This window comes from Amaranthus tricolor, chromosome 17 (assembly GCF_026212465.1).
Source record: "Amaranthus tricolor cultivar Red isolate AtriRed21 chromosome 17, ASM2621246v1, whole genome shotgun sequence".
NCBI classification, from domain to species: Eukaryota; Viridiplantae; Streptophyta; class Magnoliopsida; order Caryophyllales; family Amaranthaceae; genus Amaranthus; species Amaranthus tricolor.
In genome coordinates this window covers 16,265,190-16,288,886 of record NC_080063.1, presented here as the reverse complement: position 1 = coordinate 16,288,886, position 23,697 = coordinate 16,265,190, and the positions used below count along the sequence as shown (strand labels likewise).

The following is a 23,697-nucleotide window of genomic DNA, read 5'->3' as shown; positions in this document are numbered from 1 at the left end:
ACATGTTCCATATCTTCTTTATTCTAAGTTATGTGCAATTGTACTTCGGTGCAAGTAAATATGAAAGTAGTTAATACTAAGTAAATATCATTTCATAAAAATTGGAGAAGAGATATGTGAAAACATTAGCTAATTCATGGAATATGTAAAAAAACATGACTGAACATCTTGGCAAAAAATTTTCCATTTTCGACACTAAAACCATGCCTTGGCCTCTACCCTCTACGACTGAGTACGCGACTTACAGACCACCACCTTGACAAGGCCGAAGCAGTGGGTTCAAGCCCATCAATCAAACACAAACAAACATATCTAGGAAGGTGTAAGATTACAGTCCTCAATACACTAAGAAACATCAGTTGGTCACCCGGTTATGCCCATCATCAACCTTTAACAGCGTCTCCATTTGCTTCAAAATCGCGTGCAATAATTATCGAACAAGGTTGGGTTTGAAATTACTTTGAAACGAATCAACCCGATAGATCAAAATCATCAGCTGACCTCCGCGAGTCTAGCTTTGACCTGCAATCAACAACTAATCCTTCAGTGAATTTTGCAACTTGTAAATTTAGAGTTGATCAGCCCAGATGCCTGAATTTCAACACCCAAGCCTGTTCATGCCCGGTTTTCAAGCCTTTCTAGGCAGGGCTTTTCGTTGGTTTTGAAGCACTGGCTTGTTCAGGCTGGCCCACAAGCAAGGCCGGGTTTGTTAATATTACTTGTAACATCGTTTGAATGAACGAAACAATATGTACATTTGTGCTTGACCTTAAACGACAGTCTTCTAACATCCGGGGCTCAACAAGAACATAGAGTGGTGTTCCTAGAAGCTTGAATTTATCCTGCAATACACAACCTTTTTACTAAATTAACATTCGTGAACAAGAAACACAAACTTGACGTATTTAGAAACTGATAAATAGATGAATATATTTAGCGTTGTTACCTTGACTTCGGGCAATCCAATTACGCAGGCACATTCAGCCACCTTAGCACCAACTCGTTCTAGTAAAATACAAACCAATGACTAACCTTAGCATGGTCTAATTCATATAAGAAACACAAGGTCAATAATATCAATAAGAAACAAAACTGAAAAGGATCTTCAAGTTACCAAGAAGTCTAATAGCTGCACAAAGTGTACCCCCGGTAGCAACTAGATCATCGATTATCAATGCACGTTCCCCAGACTGAACGGCACCAACATGCATTTCCAAACAGTCGGTTCCATACTCTAGCTCATAAGACTCGGAAATAACTTCTCCTGAGATATATAGATCATTCATAATCATAACAAACAAAACGGAACAATTTGTTTAATGAAGATCACATTTTGAGATACATACCAGGCAATTTCCTAGGTTTACGCAATGGTACAAACTTCGCGCCAATAGCTAAGGCAATGGGTGCACCAAACATGAATCCTCTAGCTTCAACCCCTACAAAGATAGAATTTCACTATAAAACTGGCAATTGTTATGAAATAACTTGCAGAGACAATAATCATCACATCATGTAATGGAATAATGAAGTTCTTAAGAGCAATACATGACCAAATAAGAGTTCATTGCTCTTTAACATGACTTGACATTTCATTGCAAACCAGAACCATGAAAATATTTTGTTTAAGTTGCCAAGTCTCGCACTTAAACACATACCATGTCAACACAAACTCGGATCCATGCCTCACATATATCCACTTTTTAGGGGACAAAAGATTTTTAATTCTTTGGTTTCGAGCTATGAACTCAAGTAAAATAGCAATCATGTGCTGTGAAGTTGCATATAAAATTTGCTATTAAAAATCAATCGAGTGTAACTTCTTTGTTATCATAAAATAAGATTTCATATATTTCAGCCCTTTTAATTTGACCTAGATGAGAGTTAGGGGCGAATCTAGAATAAATATGATGTTGATAATATTTTAAAAAATGTGTTTAAAGAGGTTTGAATCTAAGTCAATGCATTCACATGGTAAAGCTTTTACCCACTTAACAAATACATATATTAGTATCTCTTGGTATATAATTTTACACATAAGTTTAATAGTGTCAGTTGACATCAATAACCGCCCTTAAATCCACTCTAATCAGAGACGGTTAATTACCTTGAGGTAATGTGTCTTTATTATTAAAATAGAATATTTTAGTAAAAAGGGGATAACATTATGTAAAATGGTCAAATTTCCAAGAATTGTTTGAGGTATGTTGCTTATCAAGTAGACCCAAAATATAAAAGATCATTAAAAGTGGACTATAACTAATCATCAAAACTTTGTTGTTTTCTTTTTGATCAAAGGCAAAGCCATAAAAGGAGGGGTACATTAATAATAAGACCATTGTAGGCCATAATGAAATTCAATTCTACAAATAACGCCACATTTCAAATGACACCAAAATGTTTTCGGTATATACTCTCCTCTATGCAAATATAAATAATATCATCGAGTAATTTGGGAAAAAAAATTATTTGAAAATTACATGTGAAATTTTCTATTAAAAACAATACAACATTTAAGTATGTGTTAATAAAAAAATATTTGATGAATAATGACAATAAAATTGATTATAAATACATGCAAAGATAAGTATTCGATCTGCTTATACTAAAATAATAAATTGAGCCTTTTGAGGGAGTTGTTAGTTAGAATGTTCATTGAACAAAATAATTAGAAACCATAGTAATTCCCATTTGTGAATACCTAAGTGATGAGTCCTCTACTTTCTCCCATCTTTGAATTATGCATAGTAAAACGTTTCTTAAATCTAAAGTATCAAGTAGAATTTAGAATTAAGGGATTACCTAGGACCCTCATCAATTAGGCATTCATAACAGGCCCAATAAGTTGATATTTAACCGACTCTATAACTAAATTCGATTTAATCCAACGTAAAAATGGACAAATAATTATGTAAAAGCAAACATGGTTATAATACCCTTTGAATCGACGCAAAAGAAAAGAGGGAAATTCACAAAATTTTAAAATCAGCTTAAAAGATTATATATTCAAGTAATTTAGTCTTTCTCAAACTCTTATCATAGATTTTATGAACAAAATACATGGTATGATGATAATGGTGATAACAAAAAATTTTAAAATAAAAGATCTTCAAGGGACAAATGAAAAATAAAATTCAGAAAAAAATAGAGGGAGAATTACCTGCAACAACAGAGATATTCATGTCTCTGTATCTATCAACAAAAATGTCAATTGTGTGTTTAAAAGCCTTGGGATCCAACAATAATGTTGTTATATCTTGGAACATTATACCTAACAATTTCAACCATAAAATATATTAATTTCACAGGAATCAAAACAAAATATCAAAAGAAATTAAGAATTAATTGAATAAAACCCACAAAAAAAATTTAAAAAAAGGAAAAAAAAAAAAAAAAAAAAACCTTGTTTGGGGAAATGAGGAACAACCCTAATGGCTTCAGAAATGGCTTGAAGCCTTGGATCTCCTTTTAAACCATTTTGTGCAGCAAACATAGTTGTGTTAGAAATTCTCTCTCTAAAACTGAATGAAGCAAAATAAGTTTGAATTTGAAAAAAGTAGAAGTTAAGAGAAAATATAATTTTCTTTCTCAAGAATCAAGATTTCTTAGTCTAAACAGAGGGAAGAATCTGTGTTTGGTTGTTGATGCAGAATGCAGAATGAATTAGGGTGGCAGTGCAGGGGGCTATATATGTACTTCTTCTGTTTCATTATAATTACTGCAATTAACTTTTTACGCAATCTAATATATTATTTTGTTTATTTATAAGTTGAATTATGTATATCTAAAAATTATAAAAAATTAATATCATAAAAATACGCAATTAGATGATTTAAAAAAAATCTCTCTTAATCATATTTTCACATATATATTAGTCTCAATATATAAAATAAATTAAAATAATAAAAAGTATCCACAGCCAAAATGGCAAAATATGGCAAATATTTGGGAACAAAGGAAGTAGAGTAGTAGGTGTAGGAATTACTACTTATGTTTTCCCTCCTAAATTCTAATTCTAAAATGAAAAAGTGTTACAATTCCTCTCTCTAAATCTATGTTTTTGGCTCTTCGCTAAACCACTCTACTCCTCATTCTCGCTGCTCAAGAACTAAAGCAAATCTTAGTCATCCTACGAGAATTACATCATCTTTATTTAGTTCACTTTAAAAAAATTAAGTTACTAGTAAAAATTAAATGTTATTAGTTATAATTAGTAAATTTCAGTTATAATTGATGGTAATTAAAATTTAATTTTAATTAGTAAAATTTAGTTTTAAATTGTAGACTCAATGTAATTTGGTAGACCAACTTGTGGCTCTACCAAGAGTGTTTAAAATTTTACTAATTCTTAACTATTTTTATTGGGTTGGTTCAATATACACTTTCTGTTTTAAGGTGATTCCTTATAATATAAAGTTAAAAATAATTATTTTTTTGATCCTAAAGTGATTACTTATAACTTTAAAACGATTACTTATGATTTAAAAACAATCAATTAATAGATTGACTAATTATATACACCCGTCTCATGATAAGACTGTGTCATACAAGACGAGCTGTTAAAATTTTAGGTCTTTGGTGTTTTATTGGGCCAGACCTTTTGGTGTGTTCTCATTGTATTTTGTGGCTTAGTCCACTTACTGGTGTTTGGTTTCTATTAAAGGGAGCCCTAAAATCTTATATTTGTCAGTGGTTTTTTTTTCATGGTGTTTTTTATACCCGCGATTTTATATGATGTTTCTTTTAATTCTTTTTGAATAAAATTTACTAATTTTCAAAAAAAGAATTAGTAGATTATATACAGGGATCATAACAATAAAAAAATATTAAAATGAAATTAGTAGAAGATATATAGTGACCATAAATATTAAGAAAATATTAAAAATAGGATGAATTAGGTTAATTATGTCGAAAATGTGTGATATGAATAGAAAGATCCTTTAGATTGACAATAAATGGAACGACCCCAAATGAAAAATAGGAATGCAAGGAGTATTTTATTGTCAATCTATAAGTAAAAATATAGTCAAGTGAAATTTTATTTGATTTGTTTTAATGTAAATTATTATCTATACATCAATTTTATAAATTTTTAAATAACTCGACATATGTGCAATATTAAATGAAACCGAATAAGAGGAAAACTTAACTTATTTCATTGCATTTACACAAAGTATTTCGCACTTCCTCCTCAAAGAAGTACTATTTTATCATTTTACTCAGTTTTCTTGATCTTCACTTTATTTGTACATAGGACCCATTTTTGTTGAAACCTCAATTACCATCTTTTTAACATCTCACCCACATATCAAAACTCTATTTTTATATATTCCATACAATTTAATCTTTCATTATTTAATATCACATTTGTTGAGTATATGTTAGGAGAGTGAGAGACCATTCTTCATTAATAATCGTTATAAATTTAATTAATTTTTAATTTTGAAACTAATCAAAAATTGATGGGTTGTAACTATTTATAATTTGAAATTTTTTACAATTATTTCGAAATGCCCCGATCTAAAAATACTAGAAAAAATCGGGCAATCTCCATTCTATTGTAACAAAACTGTAAAACACTGTAAGGATTAGATTTTAAAAAAATAATACAATAAATTTAACTTTTCGCAATATTGGATTTAGTATCCTTAAAAATTGCCATTAATTTATATTTTTAGTTTATTAATTGTTGGTTAATTTAAGTTCGATTACAAAGTGATTTAACGACACTTTATTTGACCTTTAATGGCATATATAATTGTTACTATGGTCTAATAAATGATACTAAAGAGTGTAATAAATATCACTAAATCCACTATACTATTATAAATTTAAAGTATTGACATTTAAATTAAATATCGCTAAATATATATTATTAAAAGCAAATTATATTGTAGTGAAAAAAGCGAAAACCTTGACCCATAATATATTTTTATTAGATTTTATTAAATTGTCATTATTGGATGATATAACAATTCATGGTGATCATTATCAAACCAATATCCCATACTCTATTTACAAATGAAATATTGGGTCGTTGATGATGATTTGTTATATCATTCAGTAAAGACAACTTAATTAATTTTGTCAGGCAATTTATTATTACTCCTTTATTATGCTTATAATTTATAGAAAATGACTTATATATTAAAATGCAACATAATCTTTACTAAATACTTTTTAAAAGTTAATTTTCCTATTTGAGTCAAACTAAACTCATATATAATGGTATATATTTGGGTATTTAAGAGGTTTTGGTATGATATATATGGAAAGTCGGGTTAATATGGCTACCTAAACAAAAGGAGTAGAATAGGTGGTTCACTATTAAAACCAATTAATAGTAATAGGGTTATTAATGTAGTTTATTAAATGAAATATACCATCCTTCTTTGTCCTATATAAGACAACTAATATTCATATATGAATGATAAACAGACATTTTAACAAATTTAATTTAAGTTTTCTGTATGGGTGATTTTAATTAATCAAATCAATTTTTCTTATGAATAACTAGTTAGTTGGAGTGTCAATGTGTCATCATAAATCAATAACATGTGAATATGAGGATTATAATGAGTCCAAAACAACAAGAACATAATCATATACTCCACCATATCCTTTAAATTGTCATATTTTTCATTTTAATTTATTTTAGTAAATCTGTTATATTTTTAATTTTTAATATAATTCTACAATTTGTATTCTATATTTTTCTTCTAAATTTAAATATTTTATCATATTTAACTTTTTAGTCTTTATATAAAAAGCAAATAAGGTTAAATAACTGAAACCGACTACTATTATTGATTGTACATATCGATGAATATGGTAGTAAAAATGTAATGAAACCTAACTTAAATGGGGTCGGTTTTTGTCATTCTTGTACGATTGTTTGCAAAGTAGTTTAAGAAGTATCACAATCTGGCATGTATTTTCTACTGATCTATCGAAGCACTGATCTTCAAAAGCTGATGATTTCTTTTGTTATTAAGTAAGGGTCCCCTAAATGGACTCCTCTGCGTTGTCGATATTTCATTTCACCTCCCAAATTCATTTTATAGAGACCCTAATTATTCCTCTATTGTTTAAAAAAAATTTGTTACATATAGATTAAAATTTTAAATAATATTTTAGAAGGTAAAGAAAAGAAAGAAAAAAGGTAAAAGTCTAAAAGATATTACATACATTAAAAATTTGTATAATGTTAATAAACTCACACTTACAGATAGTATGTACGTACTTATTATTAAGATTGTAATTAGTTCACCATTTTTATACTTGGATTGAAATAAGAAAATAATTTATGTCTAGGTTTGAAGTGAATTATTAGTGTAGAATATCTATTGGGGATAAGGTAATTGTAAATAGGAATATAAGTTAATTAAAAATAGTTATTATTGTTATGTAGACCGTTTTGTAACGAAAAAAAGGACTAATATAATAAATAAAAACATTAATGTTTTTTCATTTGACCTTAAAATTCAACTTTTCACTTCTTGCATAGATCGTTTCATCCACAAAATTTTCAAATATTTTTATAGAAAAATATTGTAAAAAAATTTTAGTCTTTAAAATTAAGATTTTATCATCGTTGTTATTATACTTTCTAACAACATTTTACAAAAATAACAAATGATAAATTCAGTGAAATCTATGGGATAAAGGTGTAGTCTCTCAATTTCCATGAAATTAATACTTCACAAGGAATATGTTTGTTATAATTATTATTGTTGGTTTAGAATAATATGAGAAGAAACGAAAAAATATTTGTATGTTTGAGATATATAAATAAGATGAAAATATAAAAATGAGTTTATGGATAAATTTAAAAAAATATGAATGTATTGCCAAATTTAAAAAAATATCAATATATCATAATGTTAAAATGATAAATTTAGCAATTTTCAAGACATTTTCAAATTAAATGTTAAACCCCTCGCCTCCTCACATAAAAATAGATACTCAAGATTTGAGCACGTCTTCTTTCTTTTTCTTTGTCTCCCACCACTTTGATAGATTATCTTGTTTATATCCCATCATCACAAATCACATTTGTTACCCAATCAAATTTCCACCGTCCAATTTGTTTTTCGATGCAAAATCATCTACCAACATGATCTCTTTTTTATGGTAAAACTAATTTTTTTTTTTTTTTTTTCAAAAGGGGTTAAAAGAAGTCATAGCTTTAGTATATAAAAAAGCATCCGTTTGTTAAAGCTATGACTCGAGTTATTTGATTTAAAACTGTTAATTTTAAATTGTATTAATATATAATATAAAAAATGTCAGTTATGTTGGTTCAGTTTACACATAAAGATAAAGTATTAGATCCACTTTATACCAGTGTCCTAGATTTACCCGAGGAAATAAGTGTAGTATAAACATAGTGGATAATGTTTTCATTGTGCACAAATCCTCAATTCTTTCTTTACTAGCCTTGCTGCACTTTATTCTCAACTCCATAAACTCACATTTTTAATTCATACACCTGAAGTTGAAAATTGATGGATGCTATTTTAATGTGTAATAAATTCATATAACAGTAACTTATAATTCATAGTATTATTGTGTTGCACTATTTCTTAACAGAATGGACCACAACTAAAATTACTATGTAATACTATGTACTTCCTTCGTTCCGTTTTAGTCGCTACATTTGTATGGACACGGGTATTAAGAAAAGTGATTCACCTACACTGTAGCTGATTGTTTACTTTATAGAGTATAGTATTTTATTATTGTTAATTGAAAAAGAAAAAGGAAAAATAGGTTGTTAGGTTACTTTATAGAATATAGTATAATATTTTATTATAGAGTATAGAGTATAGAATAAGATAAAAATAGGATAGGTAGAACTTTAAATGATTGTTTTATTACTAAAAACGAAAATATAGCAAGTAATATGAAATTGTCAAAAATAAAAATGTAGCGAGTATTATAGAACGGAGTATCATGTAAGTTTTTGCACTATTTTGAAAGTGTTTTTGGAAGTGGGGAATAAAGATAATACGTGGGAAAATGTACATCTATGGAGTTAGTTATTGATTTGGTGTGAATTGGTGTGTTTCGTATTTTTTGTTTAGTGATTTATTTCTATGCATCCTTTTTATTTAGTAATGATCCATATATAATTTGATTCTCATAAACGTAAGTAATTTTATACTTTTATATTGAATTATAAAGGTAACTAGTTTTAGCAAGTGAATAATATAAGTCTTAACACTTAAATTATACTCGTTGATTTTTTTCAATCAAGGCTTCAAAATAAGTTAAAATACTCTATTTTGTCCCTATAGATCTGAGCCTTGGCGTTAAACATTTCACATTGAAATGAGAGGTGGATGGAATTCAAATCGGTAAGTACGGTAACGTTTTATTACGTTGACTTCAAATTAACAATTCAATAAAAAAACTGCAAATTTTCACGTGACATTCTCTTAGAGCCCCACTGAATTAAATGATTTTATTCGTTGATATTGGCTTACATGACATATAAAATTAATCAGCCTATCATTTATAGTCTTAATAATAATTAAATTGAGTAACTTACCATTTTTAAAAACATATTGAATTAAATGATTCTTGTTTAAGATGAGTTATATGAAATAAATTATATTTATTAAAATTTATTACATATTGTAAATTTACCATCTTTATAAACCAAATTATTTGAATATTTTTATATAACTGATAAACTATTGATACATAAAATAATATAAATCATATATATATATATACATACATATATATATATATATATATATATATATATATATATATATATATATATATATATATATATATATATAATACTTATTAAGTAATATGTATATTATATGAGTTTTTATAAATCAACAGTTTGTGTTTTCAATTGTCAACAAAAGTACAACTTCTCTTTACGTTTCTTTTCGGTAAATCAGAACTCGACACATAATAAGCATATTGTTTTTGTCTTAACTCTCCAAATTACTATCATGTATTCATGGTAGAATAAGGACTTATTTTATTCATTTTAAATGTAAAAATTAATCCCTTTATATGGAATTTAAATTACTTTTTAGATCTTAAAATATTTTTAGTTTCTAATAAATATAATATAACCTTAAATCTTACTATTCTGTGAAATTTATCGAATATAATAGTATAATACGGTATATATTTTTATTTGCAACCATCAATCTAAGTTGGAAAAAAAGCTATGATGAAGATGAAATCTTTTGCCTACGAGATTGGTATCAAATATGAAGTATAAGTTCATAGAAAGGTAAGATAAATGGCATTGCACCTCGAGGGATCCATGATTGAATATCATGTTATTTAGAGGCTTTCACAATTGAAGATCATTTGATGGGATTTGCAACAACTATATTTGTAGTGTAAATTAAAGGTCAAAAAGAGAAAAGGATATATTTTATGGAGAAATAAAAAATAACAGGTGAATAAAATATTAAAAATATATAGATAAAAATGTATGTAGATAAAAATAAAAAATATAATCGTAACATAATAATAATATACGATGTACCAATTAATATGGAATATACTTAAATGAAAAACTATAGTGATATACAACAGATGGAGCGTTAACTAGTTACCAATCTCAATTATATATACATCATAGGGACGGAGCGAAAATTGAGCAATTCTCTAAAGGCCTGAACCCTGATGCAATTTTAAATATTATGATATATTTTTAATAACTTTGTAACTTTAAACGCTTAACATATACTACATAATTTAATATTAGTGTTTTTAATTTTTTGGGTCCTTTACAATCCAAGCTCAGAAGCCTGCACATCATTTTTATATATTTGCTTTGTAGTGGAGTAGTTTATATGATTGGTATATTGGATTAGATTTGATATTCTCTTGGATCCTTTTTCCTATGTTATGACTTATATTATGAAGTAATATTTTTGTATACTCCCATTTTTAATCATGGTCTATATTGAAAAAGATATATTTTATAATTTTATTTAATAGTACTTAACAATATGCAGTCTAATGTGCTTGTTATATCATTTATATTTAGAGTTATATATAATTTAAATTATAAAATTTTAATATATAAAAATATACGACGAGACAAATAAAAGTAGATTTCACACGAACTATATTTTTTCTCGTACAATAGTCCAAATATGTAAAATACAATAAAGTGATGAAGATAGCAAAATTTGGTTTTGATTCAATGTAAAATTAAGGAAGTAGAAAAGAAAAAAAGGGAAAAATTTCTCTTTAGTTCATAAAATATGGATATTCACCTTTGTGAAATCAAAGATTAGCATCATCTTCCTTTTTGAAAATTTTGTATGGTTGAAGATTAGAGAGATTGGATGGTTATTATATATATGAATGGTGCCTTTTTTTGTTTCTTTTCATAACATCATTGTGTTGAAAGAAAAAGGTTCCAATAGGTGGCATGACTAATCTGTGAGCCTCTTTATGGAAAAACAACGTCATACAACATTGATTTTGAAGTCCTTCGTTTACATGTTGGTGTTTTAGCTGGCTTTAACTCGTTTCTAAGTTTTAATGTGTATTTTTTTGAATTATACCTACTAATGATCAAAGTATTAAAGTTTGTAGGTTTATGTTAAAATATTGAATTTTGACCATTTTGGTATTTTTAATCAAAATTTGGTATTATTATAAGAAAATTAATAAAAGGTTGTATTATTCACGATAATTTTTTCAAAGTTATATTGAACAATTCTTATATTAAATCATCTCATGATGAGACAAGTTTAAGGTGATTCTTTTTAACAACTAAAGTAGATGTTTAATACCCAAAGTGTTAATTTTAACATCTAAAAATGTTAGAATTTTAGTTGAGCTATTTAGTATTTACCTAATTTATAATTATTTTATTGTTAGACTGTTTTAAAAAAATATTTGTCAGCAACTTTTGTAGACGTCTCATTATAAGATGAATCTATATAGTTAACCCATTTCTCTAATTGAATATTTAAAAATTATAAGTAATCACTTTAAAATTATAAATAATAAATGATCAATTTAAAACTGTAATTTAATTACTATAAGACATGAGATTTTTGAAAATTTGTGCATAATTAATACAGAAAAAATAGCATGCATTAGACCCAACCTGAAAACTAACTTAATATATGTGTTTGATGGGCCGGTGAGCACTTAGCAGTACTTTTAATATTTTAATAGATCCATAATCAATCAACAGAAAAAGGTGTTTCACTTTTTTTTAACACAAATTATTATATAAGAAGGTTATACTATAAAATTCGTCTTATATATAATTAAATAGTTTAATAATTCAAATTATTAATATATGGGCCTTTTATTTTTAATGTCATCTCATCGAGAAAATATCTCTCACAAGAATAAATCTTTTTTACTTAAAAACTAAACTAAATATAATAATATAAAGAGTTAAAAGTCTACTTAAAAAAAGTTATAAGTCTGCAAATACAAATATCAATAATTCAAATCGGACCACCTTTCAACCACATCTCAACATAAGAATTATTGATAGCCCATCAGGCTAGTCTAGGAGTTTTTTTTAATTATTATTATTATTATTATTATTTGTTGACTTATAGGTTTAGGCACACAAACCCACTATTTCCCTGATTATATGCCAATATTGACTATAAGTCCAAGCCTACGGGTGACCAGTGAGTTTGCCCACACGAATAGGTCCACAGGGTGATTATATGACAGATTATCGCGGCCTAACAATGGCAACGCCAAGCTCCTTCGTAAGTCCACCATAGCAGGTAACAAAGTACAAGACACTAGCTAGAATCACACAACAAGCTTCAATCTCAAAAAAGGTTCATATCTTTATTACAAACAATGCATGTTTATACACATTATGCTTACAAATCTTATGGCACAAACAGAATAGTGACACAAGAAGCCCTATCCAATGCTTAAAACCTGCAGGCTGCAGATCAAAATCAGATAATGCTCCAAGCAGGCCTTAGCTTCTACCACAGGCGAGTCGAGGGAGGGAATTACCGATCTTTTTAACCCAATACTGAAAAGTATTAGCAAGCTCAATGTAAAGAGGAATATAAGACAGCACAAAGATACAAACAGGAAAAAAAGCGACAGCATAAACCGCGATCTTAGTCCAATGTTCTCTGTTATTTATCATGAGTATAACAGTCGCTGCAAACGCAACCATCATCATCGATACAGATAAAAACAGAAGCGAAAAACCCAACAATAATTTCTGCGGAAGAGACCTTTTGAAGTCCTTTAACTGATAAGACGATGTGAGGATCGACAAAAATATGACGACAGCAGTCAAAGCAAACCCCAGAGAAAGCACATCTGTCATGGTAAAGACTAAGAAGAAAGGCTGTCCAAGGAGGAGCGGAACACCAGTTTGTTGATTCGGGCCTCCTGGTATCGTGTAAGCAGCAGCAAAGGCGACAGTAGCGACAAGAACAATAACGACGGTGCAGTGTTCTGCGGTTCTCTTTAGCCATTCCTTTGCCTCAGTACGAAGTGTTTCATTGTTCAGAGCAAATAGTTCATCAGCAGTTAGCATTTGATTATTCCGGTGATTAACCAAGCAACTAGGACATAACTTTTTCAAGTACTGCATAAGAAATGAAGTATAAATCACAAAGATCAGTTACATATTGGTGAATATTAGAATATTAGAATTATTTAGAATATCTTAGAATATCCTAGAATAATATCTCTTTGATTTCTTGCATTATTTTGTATAATCTTTGTGATTATGTAGAATATTAGGAAATATTCAATTTCCTAAAATATAGTAACAATCTTGTATATATTGACATTATCATTAATGAGAAAGGCAACCGAGTCATTCTTACATGGTATCAGAAGCTTCGGTTTTTTGATCCCGACTCCCTTTTCTATCTCCTTGTCTTTCTCTTCTTCCTTCTTTTCTTTCACCTTTCTTCTTCATGGCCTCTCCCACCAAAATTCATCCCGCTACTTTGATTACTAACATTAAAACAAGTATTCCCATTCAACTTAATGAAGATGGTTCCAATTTTCATACTTGGATCACTTTATTCAAGCTTCATTGTCGTGCTCACCTTGTGGAATCTCATATTCTTCCCGATGACTCTTCTAAAGTGTTAGTTCCTAAAGATTCCGATTGGCAACGTCTTGATGACATTGTTAGAACATGGATTTATGGGTCTATTAATCCCTCTCTTCTTCAAACTATAGTTCGTCCCGATGATTGTGCCTTTGATGCTTGGACTCGTCTTGAGAACAATGTTCAAAATAATAAGACATCCCGAATCCTTCATCTTTAATCTCAATTTAATGACATTTCTTTATCCACCTTTTCCAATGTCAAGTCTTATTGCAATGAAATTGAAAGTATTGCCACTTCTCTTAATAATCTTGGTACTTCCATCACCGACAATCGCTTGGCTCTTCAAGTTCTTCATGGGTTACCTTCGGAGTATAAAACTTTTCGGTCTTTGGTTCAACATATGAATCCTATTCCCTCATTTGATACTCTTCGTTCTATGTTGGAATTGGAAGAACGATCTAATCATAAGCATACTTCTCCCGCTCAAGATTCGGCTCTTCTTGCTTCAAACAAAGGTACTTTTTCTGAAAATTCCACTCCATTTATTAACCGCGGCCCTTCTCACCACCGTGGTGGCCGGACCCACCGTGGCAGCCACCATGGCTCCACCAGTGGGTATGGACGCTGGCAGCAACCCCATACAAGGCCTACTGCTTCCAATTCATTTCGGCCCAACATACACTATTCTGGCCCAAGTCCTTCTCCTCCTTCTTCTTATTATGGGAGACCTTCTTGGGCTGGACATACTTGGGCCCAGCCTGCTGCCCCCTTTCCAACTACACCTTGGGCTCCTCAATTTACAAACAATGGATATTCTGATGGTGTTCTTGGGCCACGTCCGGCACAAAGCTATCACACCGGGACTAATAATTCTTCAAATTTTATTCCTACGGACATCGATCATGCAATGAACACTCTTTCTTTATCTACTCCGGATGAGCAATTTTATATGGATACCGGTGCCACATCCCACATGGCTCGTTCTCAAGGTACTCTTTTTCCTTATTTTCCTTTAAAGCATCAATTTAATAATGCTATTGTCGTCGGTAATGGTAATTTAATTCCAGTTCTTGGTCACGGGCATGTTTCTTTTCCTTTTTCCCAAAAATCTCTTTCCCTCAAAAATGTCTTACATGCACCTAAACTTATTAAAAATCTCATTTCCGTTCGAAAATTCACTCATGATAATATGGTTTCCGTTGAATTTGATCCTTTTGGCTTTTCTGTGAAGGATTTGGCCACGGGGAGCATCGTCCTGAGATCTAATAGCACGGGTGATCTTTATCCTTTTCCATCCGCACATGGAGCTACTCCTTCATCCTCAATATCATCAGCTTTTTCCGTTTTTTCCTCTAGTATTTGGCATTCCCGTTTAGGACATCCGGGCAATGCGGTTTTAAATTCTTTGTATTCCTCTAGTTTAATTAAATGTAATAAAGATCCTCATTTTGTTTGTCATTCTTGTCCTTTAGGGAAACACATCCAATTACCTTTTGTTAATTCTATGGCTATGAGTTCTAAACCTTTTGATATTATTCATAGTGATTTATGGACATCTCCTATCTCTAGTCCATCGGGATATAAATATTATGTTCTTTTTCTTGATAATTATACTAATTTTTTGTGGACTTTTCCGTTATATCGCAAATCTCAAGTTTATGATGTGTTTGTGAATTTTCATACTTTTATTAACACCCAATTTGAGCTTAATATAAAATCTTTCCAATGCGATAACGGGGTGAATTTGACAATAATATGTTTCGTCAATTTTGCACTAGTCGAGGCATTTCACTTCGTTTTTCTTGTCCTTACACATCATCCCAAAATGGCAAATCCGAACGAAAAATTCGATCCATAAATAATATCATTCGCACTCTTTTGTGTCATGCCTCTCTTCCTCCGTCTTTTTGGCCTCACGCCTTAAACACGGCCACTTATCTCCTCAACATTCTTCCTTCTAAACTTCTTGGTAATCTTACTCCCACTCATATTCTATACCGTAAGTCTCCTACATATACTCATCTACGGGTTTTTGGGTGTCTATGTTTTCCCCTTTTTCCTTCTACTACCATTCACAAACTTCAACCTCGATCCGCTCCATGTGTCTTTTTAGGATATCCCTCTTCTCATAGGGGTTACAAGTGCTATGATCTCTCATCCCGTAAAATCATTATATCTCGGCATGTTCTTTTTGATGAGACCATTTTTCCGTTTGCTAAAACACCTTCCTCATCTTCTCCAAACTACCAATTTTTAGATGTTAATAATCCCCTTCATTTGCTCAAAACAGCCCATACACCACCTTCTGGGCCTGCTTCTTCTCTGAGCCCAACTCATCTATCTCCCTTTCCTACTTCTCCCCCTCCTACTGGGCCTGCCTCACGCGGCCCAGTACCCCTCCAATCCCCTCTTATCTCTTCATCCCCTACTGGACCTCCTCTCTGTCAGCCCTCTTCAACTACTGGGTCTCCTTCTCTGTCAGGCCCACATACCAATCTTCAATCTCCATCCTCCCTCTCCCTTACTGGGCCTGCCTCACGCAGCCCAGTCTACCTTCAATCCCCTCCTTCTTCTCCCATTGCTATTGGGCCAGCCCCAATTCAATCCCTCCTAGCCAGCCGAAATCCAGAACCCCCCAACCCAATCCCGTACACCTCCTCCTCCCTCCCCTCAACTGGGCCTGCCTCACGCAGCCCAGTCCAACAGCCCCCTTCTTCCTCCTCCTTTTCTATTGGGCCTGCCTCACGCAGCCCAATCAACTCCCCTCCTCCTTCTTCATCCACCGGTATAACTACGAGGAGTAAACATGGTATTTTCAAACCCAATCCCAAATACTACTCTCAAGCTTTATCTGTTTCTTTTTCACCTTTACCTACATCTCCTCTACATGCCCTTCGTGACCCAAACTGGAAATTAGCAATGAAAGAAGAGTTTGATGCTTTAATTGAAAATCATACTTGGGATTTGGTGCCGCGTCCTCCTAATGCTAATATCATTCGATCTTTATGGGTATTTCGTGTCAAGACCAAGTCCGATGGCTCTTTTGAGCGCTATAAAGCGCGTCTTGTTGGTGATGGTAAATCTCAAAGGGAAGGCATTGATTGTGATGAAACCTTTAGTCCGGTTGTGAAACCTGCTTCTATTCGCATTGTTTTAAGTATTGCTCTTTCCAGATCTTGGTCTATTCATCAGCTTGATGTTAAGAATGCATTTTTACATGGTCATTTAACTGAGACTGTTTACATGCATCAGCCTATGGGTTTTCGTGATTCTACTCGTCCTGATCATGTTTGTCTTCTTCGTAAGTCTCTTTATGGCCTCAAACAGGCTCCTCGTGCTTGGTATCATCGGTTTGCTACTTTTGCAACTACTATTGGCTTTTCTAACAGCATTTCTGATAATTCCTTGTTCGTTTATTGTCATGGCTCTGATATTGCTTATCTACTATTATATGTGGACGATATTATTCTCACAGCATCCTCAGATTCTCTTCGTGAGTCCATTATGTCCAAACTTAGCTCTGAATTTGCCATGAAGGATTTGAGTCCTCTTAATTATTTCTTGGGTATTGCTGTTACTCGTACTTCTACTGGCCTCTTTCTCTCTCAACAAAGGTATGCCTCTGAAATTCTTGAAAAGGCTGGCATGTCTCAATGTAATCCTGTTGCTACTCCTGTTGCTACCTCCGGCAAACTTTGTGCTAATGCTGGTTCTCCTTGTGAAGATCCTACCTTGTATCGTAGCCTAGCTGGAGCTTTACAGTATCTTACTTTCACTCGCCCAGATATTTCATATGCTGTGCAGCAAGTTTGCCTCTATATGCATGATCCTCGCACTGAACATATGGCTGCTATTCACCGCATTCTTCGCTATGTCAAGGGTACTCTTCCCTATGGTCTGCAGTTACATCGTTCTCATATTTCAACTCTTTTGTCTTATACTGATGCTGATTGGGGTGGCTGTCCTGACACTCGACGCTCAACTTCTGGTTACTGTGTTTTTCTAGGTGATAACTTAATTTCTTGGTCAGCTAAACGACAACCTACTGTTTCCAAATCCAGTACTGAAGCTGAATATCGTGGTGTTGCTAATGTTGTTTCTGAAACTTGCTGGATTCGCAATTTACTTCTTGAGCTGCACTGTCCTATTAACACAGCCACCCTTGTCTATTGCGACAATATTAGTGCCATTTATTTAGCTGGTAATCCGGTCCATCATCAGCGCACTAAGCATATTGAGATCGACATTCATTTTGTTCGAGAAAAAGTTAAACGTGGTGATGTTCGAGTACTTCATGTTCCATCTCGTTATCAGATTGCTGACATTTTCACCAAAGGCCTTACTCAAATATTATTTGATGATTTTCGTTCCAGTCTCAGCGTCTTCAAACCGCCCGATTCGACTGCGGGGGTGTATTAGAATATTAGAATTATTTAGAATATCTTAGAATATCCTAGAATAATATCTCTTTGATTTCTTGCATTATTTTGTATAATCTTTGTGATTATGTAGAATATTAGGAAATATTCAATTTCCTAAAATATAGTAACAAGCTTGTATATATTGACATTATCATTAATGAGAAAGGCAATCGAGTCATTCTTACAGTGATCAATTCCTATAAGGGGTCGCTTAGATTGAGTATAAATATTTAAGGGGTAAAAAAAGTCAACCTAGTGAAATAAAGGTAAGTGAAGGTGCAAATGAAGTAATTGAAATATTTGTGAAAGATGTAGAATGAGAGCAAAGTAAAAAAAATGAATAAAAAAGGATGATGAATTTTCTCATTTAATTTGCAGTAAAAGTATTCTCCCACCCTCCCCTAGGGTAAACTTATACCCCTAATATGAGAGAAATAATTGTTATTTTATCCATTTTCATTATCTTCTAACTAATTCTTCCACCTTTCTAACAATCAAATTCCCTTAAACTTCTATCTAATTAACTTTGTTTTCCTGCTTTGACTTTTATTTACCCTTAAATATTTACACTCAATCCAAACGACCCCTAACCAAATCTATGATCACCCCCATGGGCACACTTGTGTGGACACACCTACGGGGCACCTGTGGGCTTGGGCCCACTAACCCATGGGTAATGAGCGTTACTTGCATATATACTTGATGAAGTTTGATCTTTCCCAAAAGCATATGGTATTAGGAGGATTACCCATCAAATAGTAATATACAAGGCCAAAACCTACTAATTAAATAATGTGGGATTATTCTTGCATGTGAAGTATTTCCAACAAAATATAATAATGGTTTTTTGGTAATGGTGTGATTGACAAATAACTTTTATGTTTAGCTTTTAACTTGTTAATTGGTAGACCTGTTAAAAAATATATGGTAAATGGATTTTGAACTATCTGAAAAGCTAACCTTTAAACCAAAACATAAAAAAGTGACTTAAGTAGCTTTTATCACTACTCACTTATTCTCACCAGCTAACAACTAATTTTACCAATATCTCTTTAACAACTAGCTTATATAATTGGATTAATAGATATTCCGTATGTCTCTGTGAATTTGCAAAATTATGAAATGATAAAAAATTAAGTCATTGAGATATTGAAATTGGGTGGATAGTTTTAGGAGATAGTAAAAATATGTGGATGAGAGTTAAAAGAAAACACTAGATATGTATTCATATAAGAAAATTTTGCAAAGTTAAAAGGGACAGGCGAGTTAAAAATGTTAAAAATGTTGGAAATCGATATAAGCAAATTGAACCAACCAACAAGCAACAACCCATATTCATCAGCTAGTTGCCAAACAACCATACGAGACCAGTATTACTAAAGAGGCAGAGCATACCTCCAACAGAAGCAAGTCTTCAGACAATTGAAGAACAGGACTTTTCAACTTCCCATCAACAAGAACCTCCCTTGCAGATCCAACCATGTGTAGGATAGAGTTACCCTCATCATCAGTATCTCTTAAGTGTCCCCTAACAAGAGGAAATCCTCTGTCTACAAGCTTGAAAATACTTAAATTTCGATGTTTTATCGCTACATGAAACAAGTTTTGTCGAACATGGTTTAGATAGCCCACTGCTTGAGGGAAAACGTCAAGTATTTCATCAACAATCTCGATACAACCTTTCTTAACTGCCAAATGCAATGGAGTCTCATCATTGTCTAACATACTATGACTCGTTTTCGAGCTTTCTATGTCATCTTCCACTTGCGGGTAGAGATTGTTTACTGAAGACTTTCTATCACTCAAACTATCACCCTTGGTTTCTTTTTGTGTCCTACTCGACCAACCCTCTTCTCCGAACTTGTGACTTGATATGGTATTCGTGTCGATTATAACAGGTATTACCTCCGCACATGGCTTGTATGTGTCTTTCCATGAAGTGTCAGACTCGATCAAAATCTTAGCAAGCTTTAGTGCATTCTCATGACGCTTTTTCATCATCCGAACTTCTTCCATCAAGGGTAATATGCAGCAAGGTGTACCTTTGCAGTCAAACACAAGTAACTAGTAGCCCAAACTCAAGACTAGGGGTGTTTAATGGGACGGGCTGAAAATAAGAAGGGCCGAAAACAGGCTCTACTATAATTAAAATGAAGCAGTCTATAAAAAGGCTTAATAAGGGTCGGAAAAGAGCCTTTGTAAATAACATAATTAATGTATAATTTAATATTATAAATGACAATGTTGATGGAGATTATTTATATTTTTTTCAATTTAATTATTGTTAATGATAATTTAATTGTTATAAATTGATAAATACGGGTTAAAATAATTTATAGTAATAAAAATGGGCTGGGTTGGGCCGGGCTTTGAAAGCTCGGCCCATTTAAAGCCCATATTATGTTTAAAGGGTCCTTATCCAACCTGACTCATATTTACTTAAGCCCGGACCAACACTTATCCGGCCCATCGAACATCCCTACTCCAAACACGTATTGAATTGTATCAGCATAGTGTACTTGTTGGTTACCAGTGTCTAATATGAATGTAAGAGCTTTATGGATGATGCTATTTGCCTTCGCCCCTTCGTTTTCCAAGATCTGTTGGTCATCAGCAGAAACACCTGAAGAAAATGAACATCTATGCATTTTAAGTCCAAACAACAAATTTGATAACGTTTTGATATCAGGTTAAATTTTTGGTTGAGTTGGTTCCTTGATATTGTATTAGAATTCAATTTGACGAATCATGAGTTGAAATCTCATCCACCCGTCAATATTTCAAATGGAATATTTAATGCGTAAGTTGAAATCTCTGTACTTCCAAGAAGACGTACTAAAACAAGAGCAACTAAAAATGGCAACATTACATACTTGAGTAGACAAGCTCTCTTAAAAACCCCAATTTAGTTCCGGATTTAAAAGCTGTAGGACTACATGCAAGTAATTGAAGGGCAGTCATCCGATCTTGAGCTCGTACACCAAATAAATGTGGATACTTCCTTGCTATTGTAAGCGCTATATCTGCAAATTACAAGTGGGTAATAAAAGATAATCAAAAAAATTTCTATTGCCAAATGTCATTTAGTGATTCCCACCTAAGCGGGATTTAGTGTTCATATTTACACAACCTTATCCTTATTAGTTATAACTAGAGGTGTTCCATTGGCCGGGTCGGGTCAAAATTTAAATGGGCCGGGTCATGTCAAATGTTAAACGGGCTGGGGCAGGTTAAAGCCCGTTTAGATCCAACCCACTTTGGCCCCTTTTCTAAAAGTTTATAAAATATTTTTTATTCTACTTTATAGTCCGTTGGATCGACCTACCTATGTATATAATAATATCATACTTCCTCTGTTCCATTATATTTACTACATTTTAATTTTTACGCAATCAAATGCGTAGCTTCGATCATTTATATCTTAAATTACATTTAACTAAACATTATAAAAATTTAATATTATAAAAGTATGCGATTAAATGATTTAAACAAGGTCCCATTTGACTATTTTTTTTACACATTAGCCGCAATATATAAAAGAAGCTTGAAAGATGAATAGTGCTACAAAGTATAATGTGGCGAGTACATCAGAACGAAGGAAGCATAAAAATATAAAAAAAGTGGTAAATGTTTTTTCCAAAATCAACTCCTATAATTATCCGGCCCGGCCCGACCCGACCCTTTACACTAAAACCCACTAATAAATTGACCTATATTGACCTAACCCGCTGATAACCCATTAAAATGTAACCCAACACCCTCGATCGTTGAACACCTTTAGTTATAACAAACAAGTAAATAAAAAATGCACAAAATGTAACCAACCATCTTAGTCTGCTACTCCACCCCTTCTTTCTTATAAAAACCTCACCATAATTTCCTGCAAGAATAGCCATATGAAGAATTGTGGTCTTATCATCTCTTTGGAAAAACTGAAGATGATCAACTTCTTTATGTACTTCACAAAACTTATCAACTTCCCCTGCCAGAAACTCGAAATTCTTCCACTTTCCATAACGGGAAGTTTGAAACACAGCAGTCTCGCCCCAGTTGTTTCGAGCGTGCAGCAGCTGAGGTGCTATCTGAAGCAACTTCCTTACAAGGTCTAGACCTTTGTTGGATGTGGATGCATCATGTAGTATGGTGCAACCCCAATTGTTCGTCCGATAAGGCAGCTCACAGAGCATATTTTCGGGTAATTGTTCGATAAGTTGATTCGCCAACTGAAATTTTTTCGAGTAACATGCTACATGAAGCACTGTGTGATTGTGCACACTGCACTTAAGTAGTGCACCCTCTGCTGTCATACTGCAAAGCCTAATAACCTCATCGTCTCTATTTTCGCAAAACGCCTTGTTTAGCCTTGTCTCGAGATTGATCTCCATTATAACTAAGTCTTAGTGGTTTGTTTGGAAGAGGCGATGAAAAGTCACAACTCGATTACACCCTAGTCGTAGTAATATATAGGAACGATAAGACACATTGACAACAAAATGTTCATTATTGTTGATCAGAACAACCTCTTTATTATCATTAACAAGGGTACTGTTGCGTATTTCTGACCCCTTTAAATCCTGTTCATGTGGGGGCTAGTTGACTAGATTGGAATAATGAAGTGTTGTTACTTATTGGAAATTCGCCGCGAATTTGATCCCTTTATGGAAAGCAAAAGAAGTGCTAATATAGTTGTTATAAGGAATCAAAGTATTTAGACAGTACATCAACTCTGATTATTCAACAAATTGATCCACCAATGGCCACATTTTGTGCACAATCATAGGAACTAAACATTTTCAAGTGGAGATCAAAGTAGATGACTAATATTCTACTCTTGTCCAACAATTTTGGAATATAACTAATACTATTGTTTCTGTAGGATTATTTGAAAGATAATGTTAAGAGAATATATGCTACATACAATCAGCACAAAACATATGATCGGACAAATATAAGGTGCACACACTTAATAAGACAAGAAGATACCATCCCAAAACTATATGGCAATTGGAGGAAAGACTCCAATGAGTTATAAAGTGTGTACACCGTCTTTAATTCATCGATATGGAAAAAATCAAACATTATCGTTTCCTGAGCCTCACAAGTTAAGCGCCAACACCCTAATCTTGATTTCAAAATGATCCAGTAGATACATTTATCAGTGAATAACATATCATGGGTTTTAAGCATCAGTTTAAGCTTTTAGTT

At 32.2% G+C, this 23,697-nt stretch overlaps 2 protein-coding genes across 5 annotated transcripts; both read right to left on the bottom strand.

Moving 5' to 3' along the window:
• Positions 1-61: 61 nt before the first annotated feature.
• Positions 62-3,791, bottom strand: LOC130803953 (adenine phosphoribosyltransferase 5-like). Of its 3 annotated transcripts, none has more exons than XM_057668198.1 (7): positions 3,403-3,713; positions 3,161-3,271; positions 1,347-1,439; positions 1,115-1,264; positions 947-1,005; positions 756-842; positions 62-522 (listed from the first exon to the last, which is right to left on the bottom strand). In XM_057668198.1, the coding sequence occupies exons 1-7, from the start codon at positions 3,491-3,493 to the stop codon at positions 493-495; spliced, it is 621 nt and encodes a 206-aa protein (XP_057524181.1). In that variant the 5' UTR covers positions 3,494-3,713; the 3' UTR covers positions 62-492. The 3 variants fall into 3 exon arrangements, with proteins under 3 accessions (XP_057524181.1, XP_057524180.1, XP_057524179.1); XM_057668197.1 differs by having other exon boundaries at positions 769-842; positions 3,403-3,694; XM_057668196.1 differs by having other exon boundaries at positions 62-842; positions 3,403-3,791.
• Positions 3,792-12,804: 9,013 nt separating this feature from the next.
• Positions 12,805-23,051, bottom strand: LOC130804300 (ankyrin repeat-containing protein At5g02620-like). Of its 2 annotated transcripts, none has more exons than XM_057668688.1 (5): positions 22,364-23,051; positions 21,366-21,515; positions 21,023-21,115; positions 19,888-20,498; positions 12,805-13,591 (listed from the first exon to the last, which is right to left on the bottom strand). In XM_057668688.1, the coding sequence occupies exons 1-5, from the start codon at positions 22,875-22,877 to the stop codon at positions 12,965-12,967; spliced, it is 1,995 nt and encodes a 664-aa protein (XP_057524671.1). In that variant the 5' UTR covers positions 22,878-23,051; the 3' UTR covers positions 12,805-12,964. The 2 variants fall into 2 exon arrangements, with proteins under 2 accessions (XP_057524671.1, XP_057524669.1); XM_057668686.1 differs by having other exon boundaries at positions 19,888-20,534; positions 22,364-23,049.
• Positions 23,052-23,697: the final 646 nt, after the last annotated feature.

Coding starts and splice junctions, on each gene's coding strand:
- LOC130803953 (XM_057668196.1), bottom strand. CDS start 3,493: ATGTTTGCTGCACAAAATGGTTTAAAAGGAGATCCAAGGCTTCAAGCC. Junction 1,440..3,160: donor GAATATCTCTGTTGTTGCAG/GTAATTCTCCCT, acceptor CTATCTTTGTAG/GGGTTGAAGCTAGAGGATTC. Junction 843..946: donor TTGGATTGCCCGAAGTCAAG/GTAACAACGCTA, acceptor TGTGTATTGCAG/GATAAATTCAAGCTTCTAGG.
- LOC130804300 (XM_057668686.1), bottom strand. CDS start 22,877: ATGGAGATCAATCTCGAGACAAGGCTAAACAAGGCGTTTTGCGAAAAT. Junction 21,516..22,363: donor TATTCTTGCAGGAAATTATG/GTGAGGTTTTTA, acceptor TGTAATTTGCAG/ATATAGCGCTTACAATAGCA. Junction 21,116..21,365: donor AAGAGAGCTTGTCTACTCAA/GTATGTAATGTT, acceptor CATTTTCTTCAG/GTGTTTCTGCTGATGACCAA.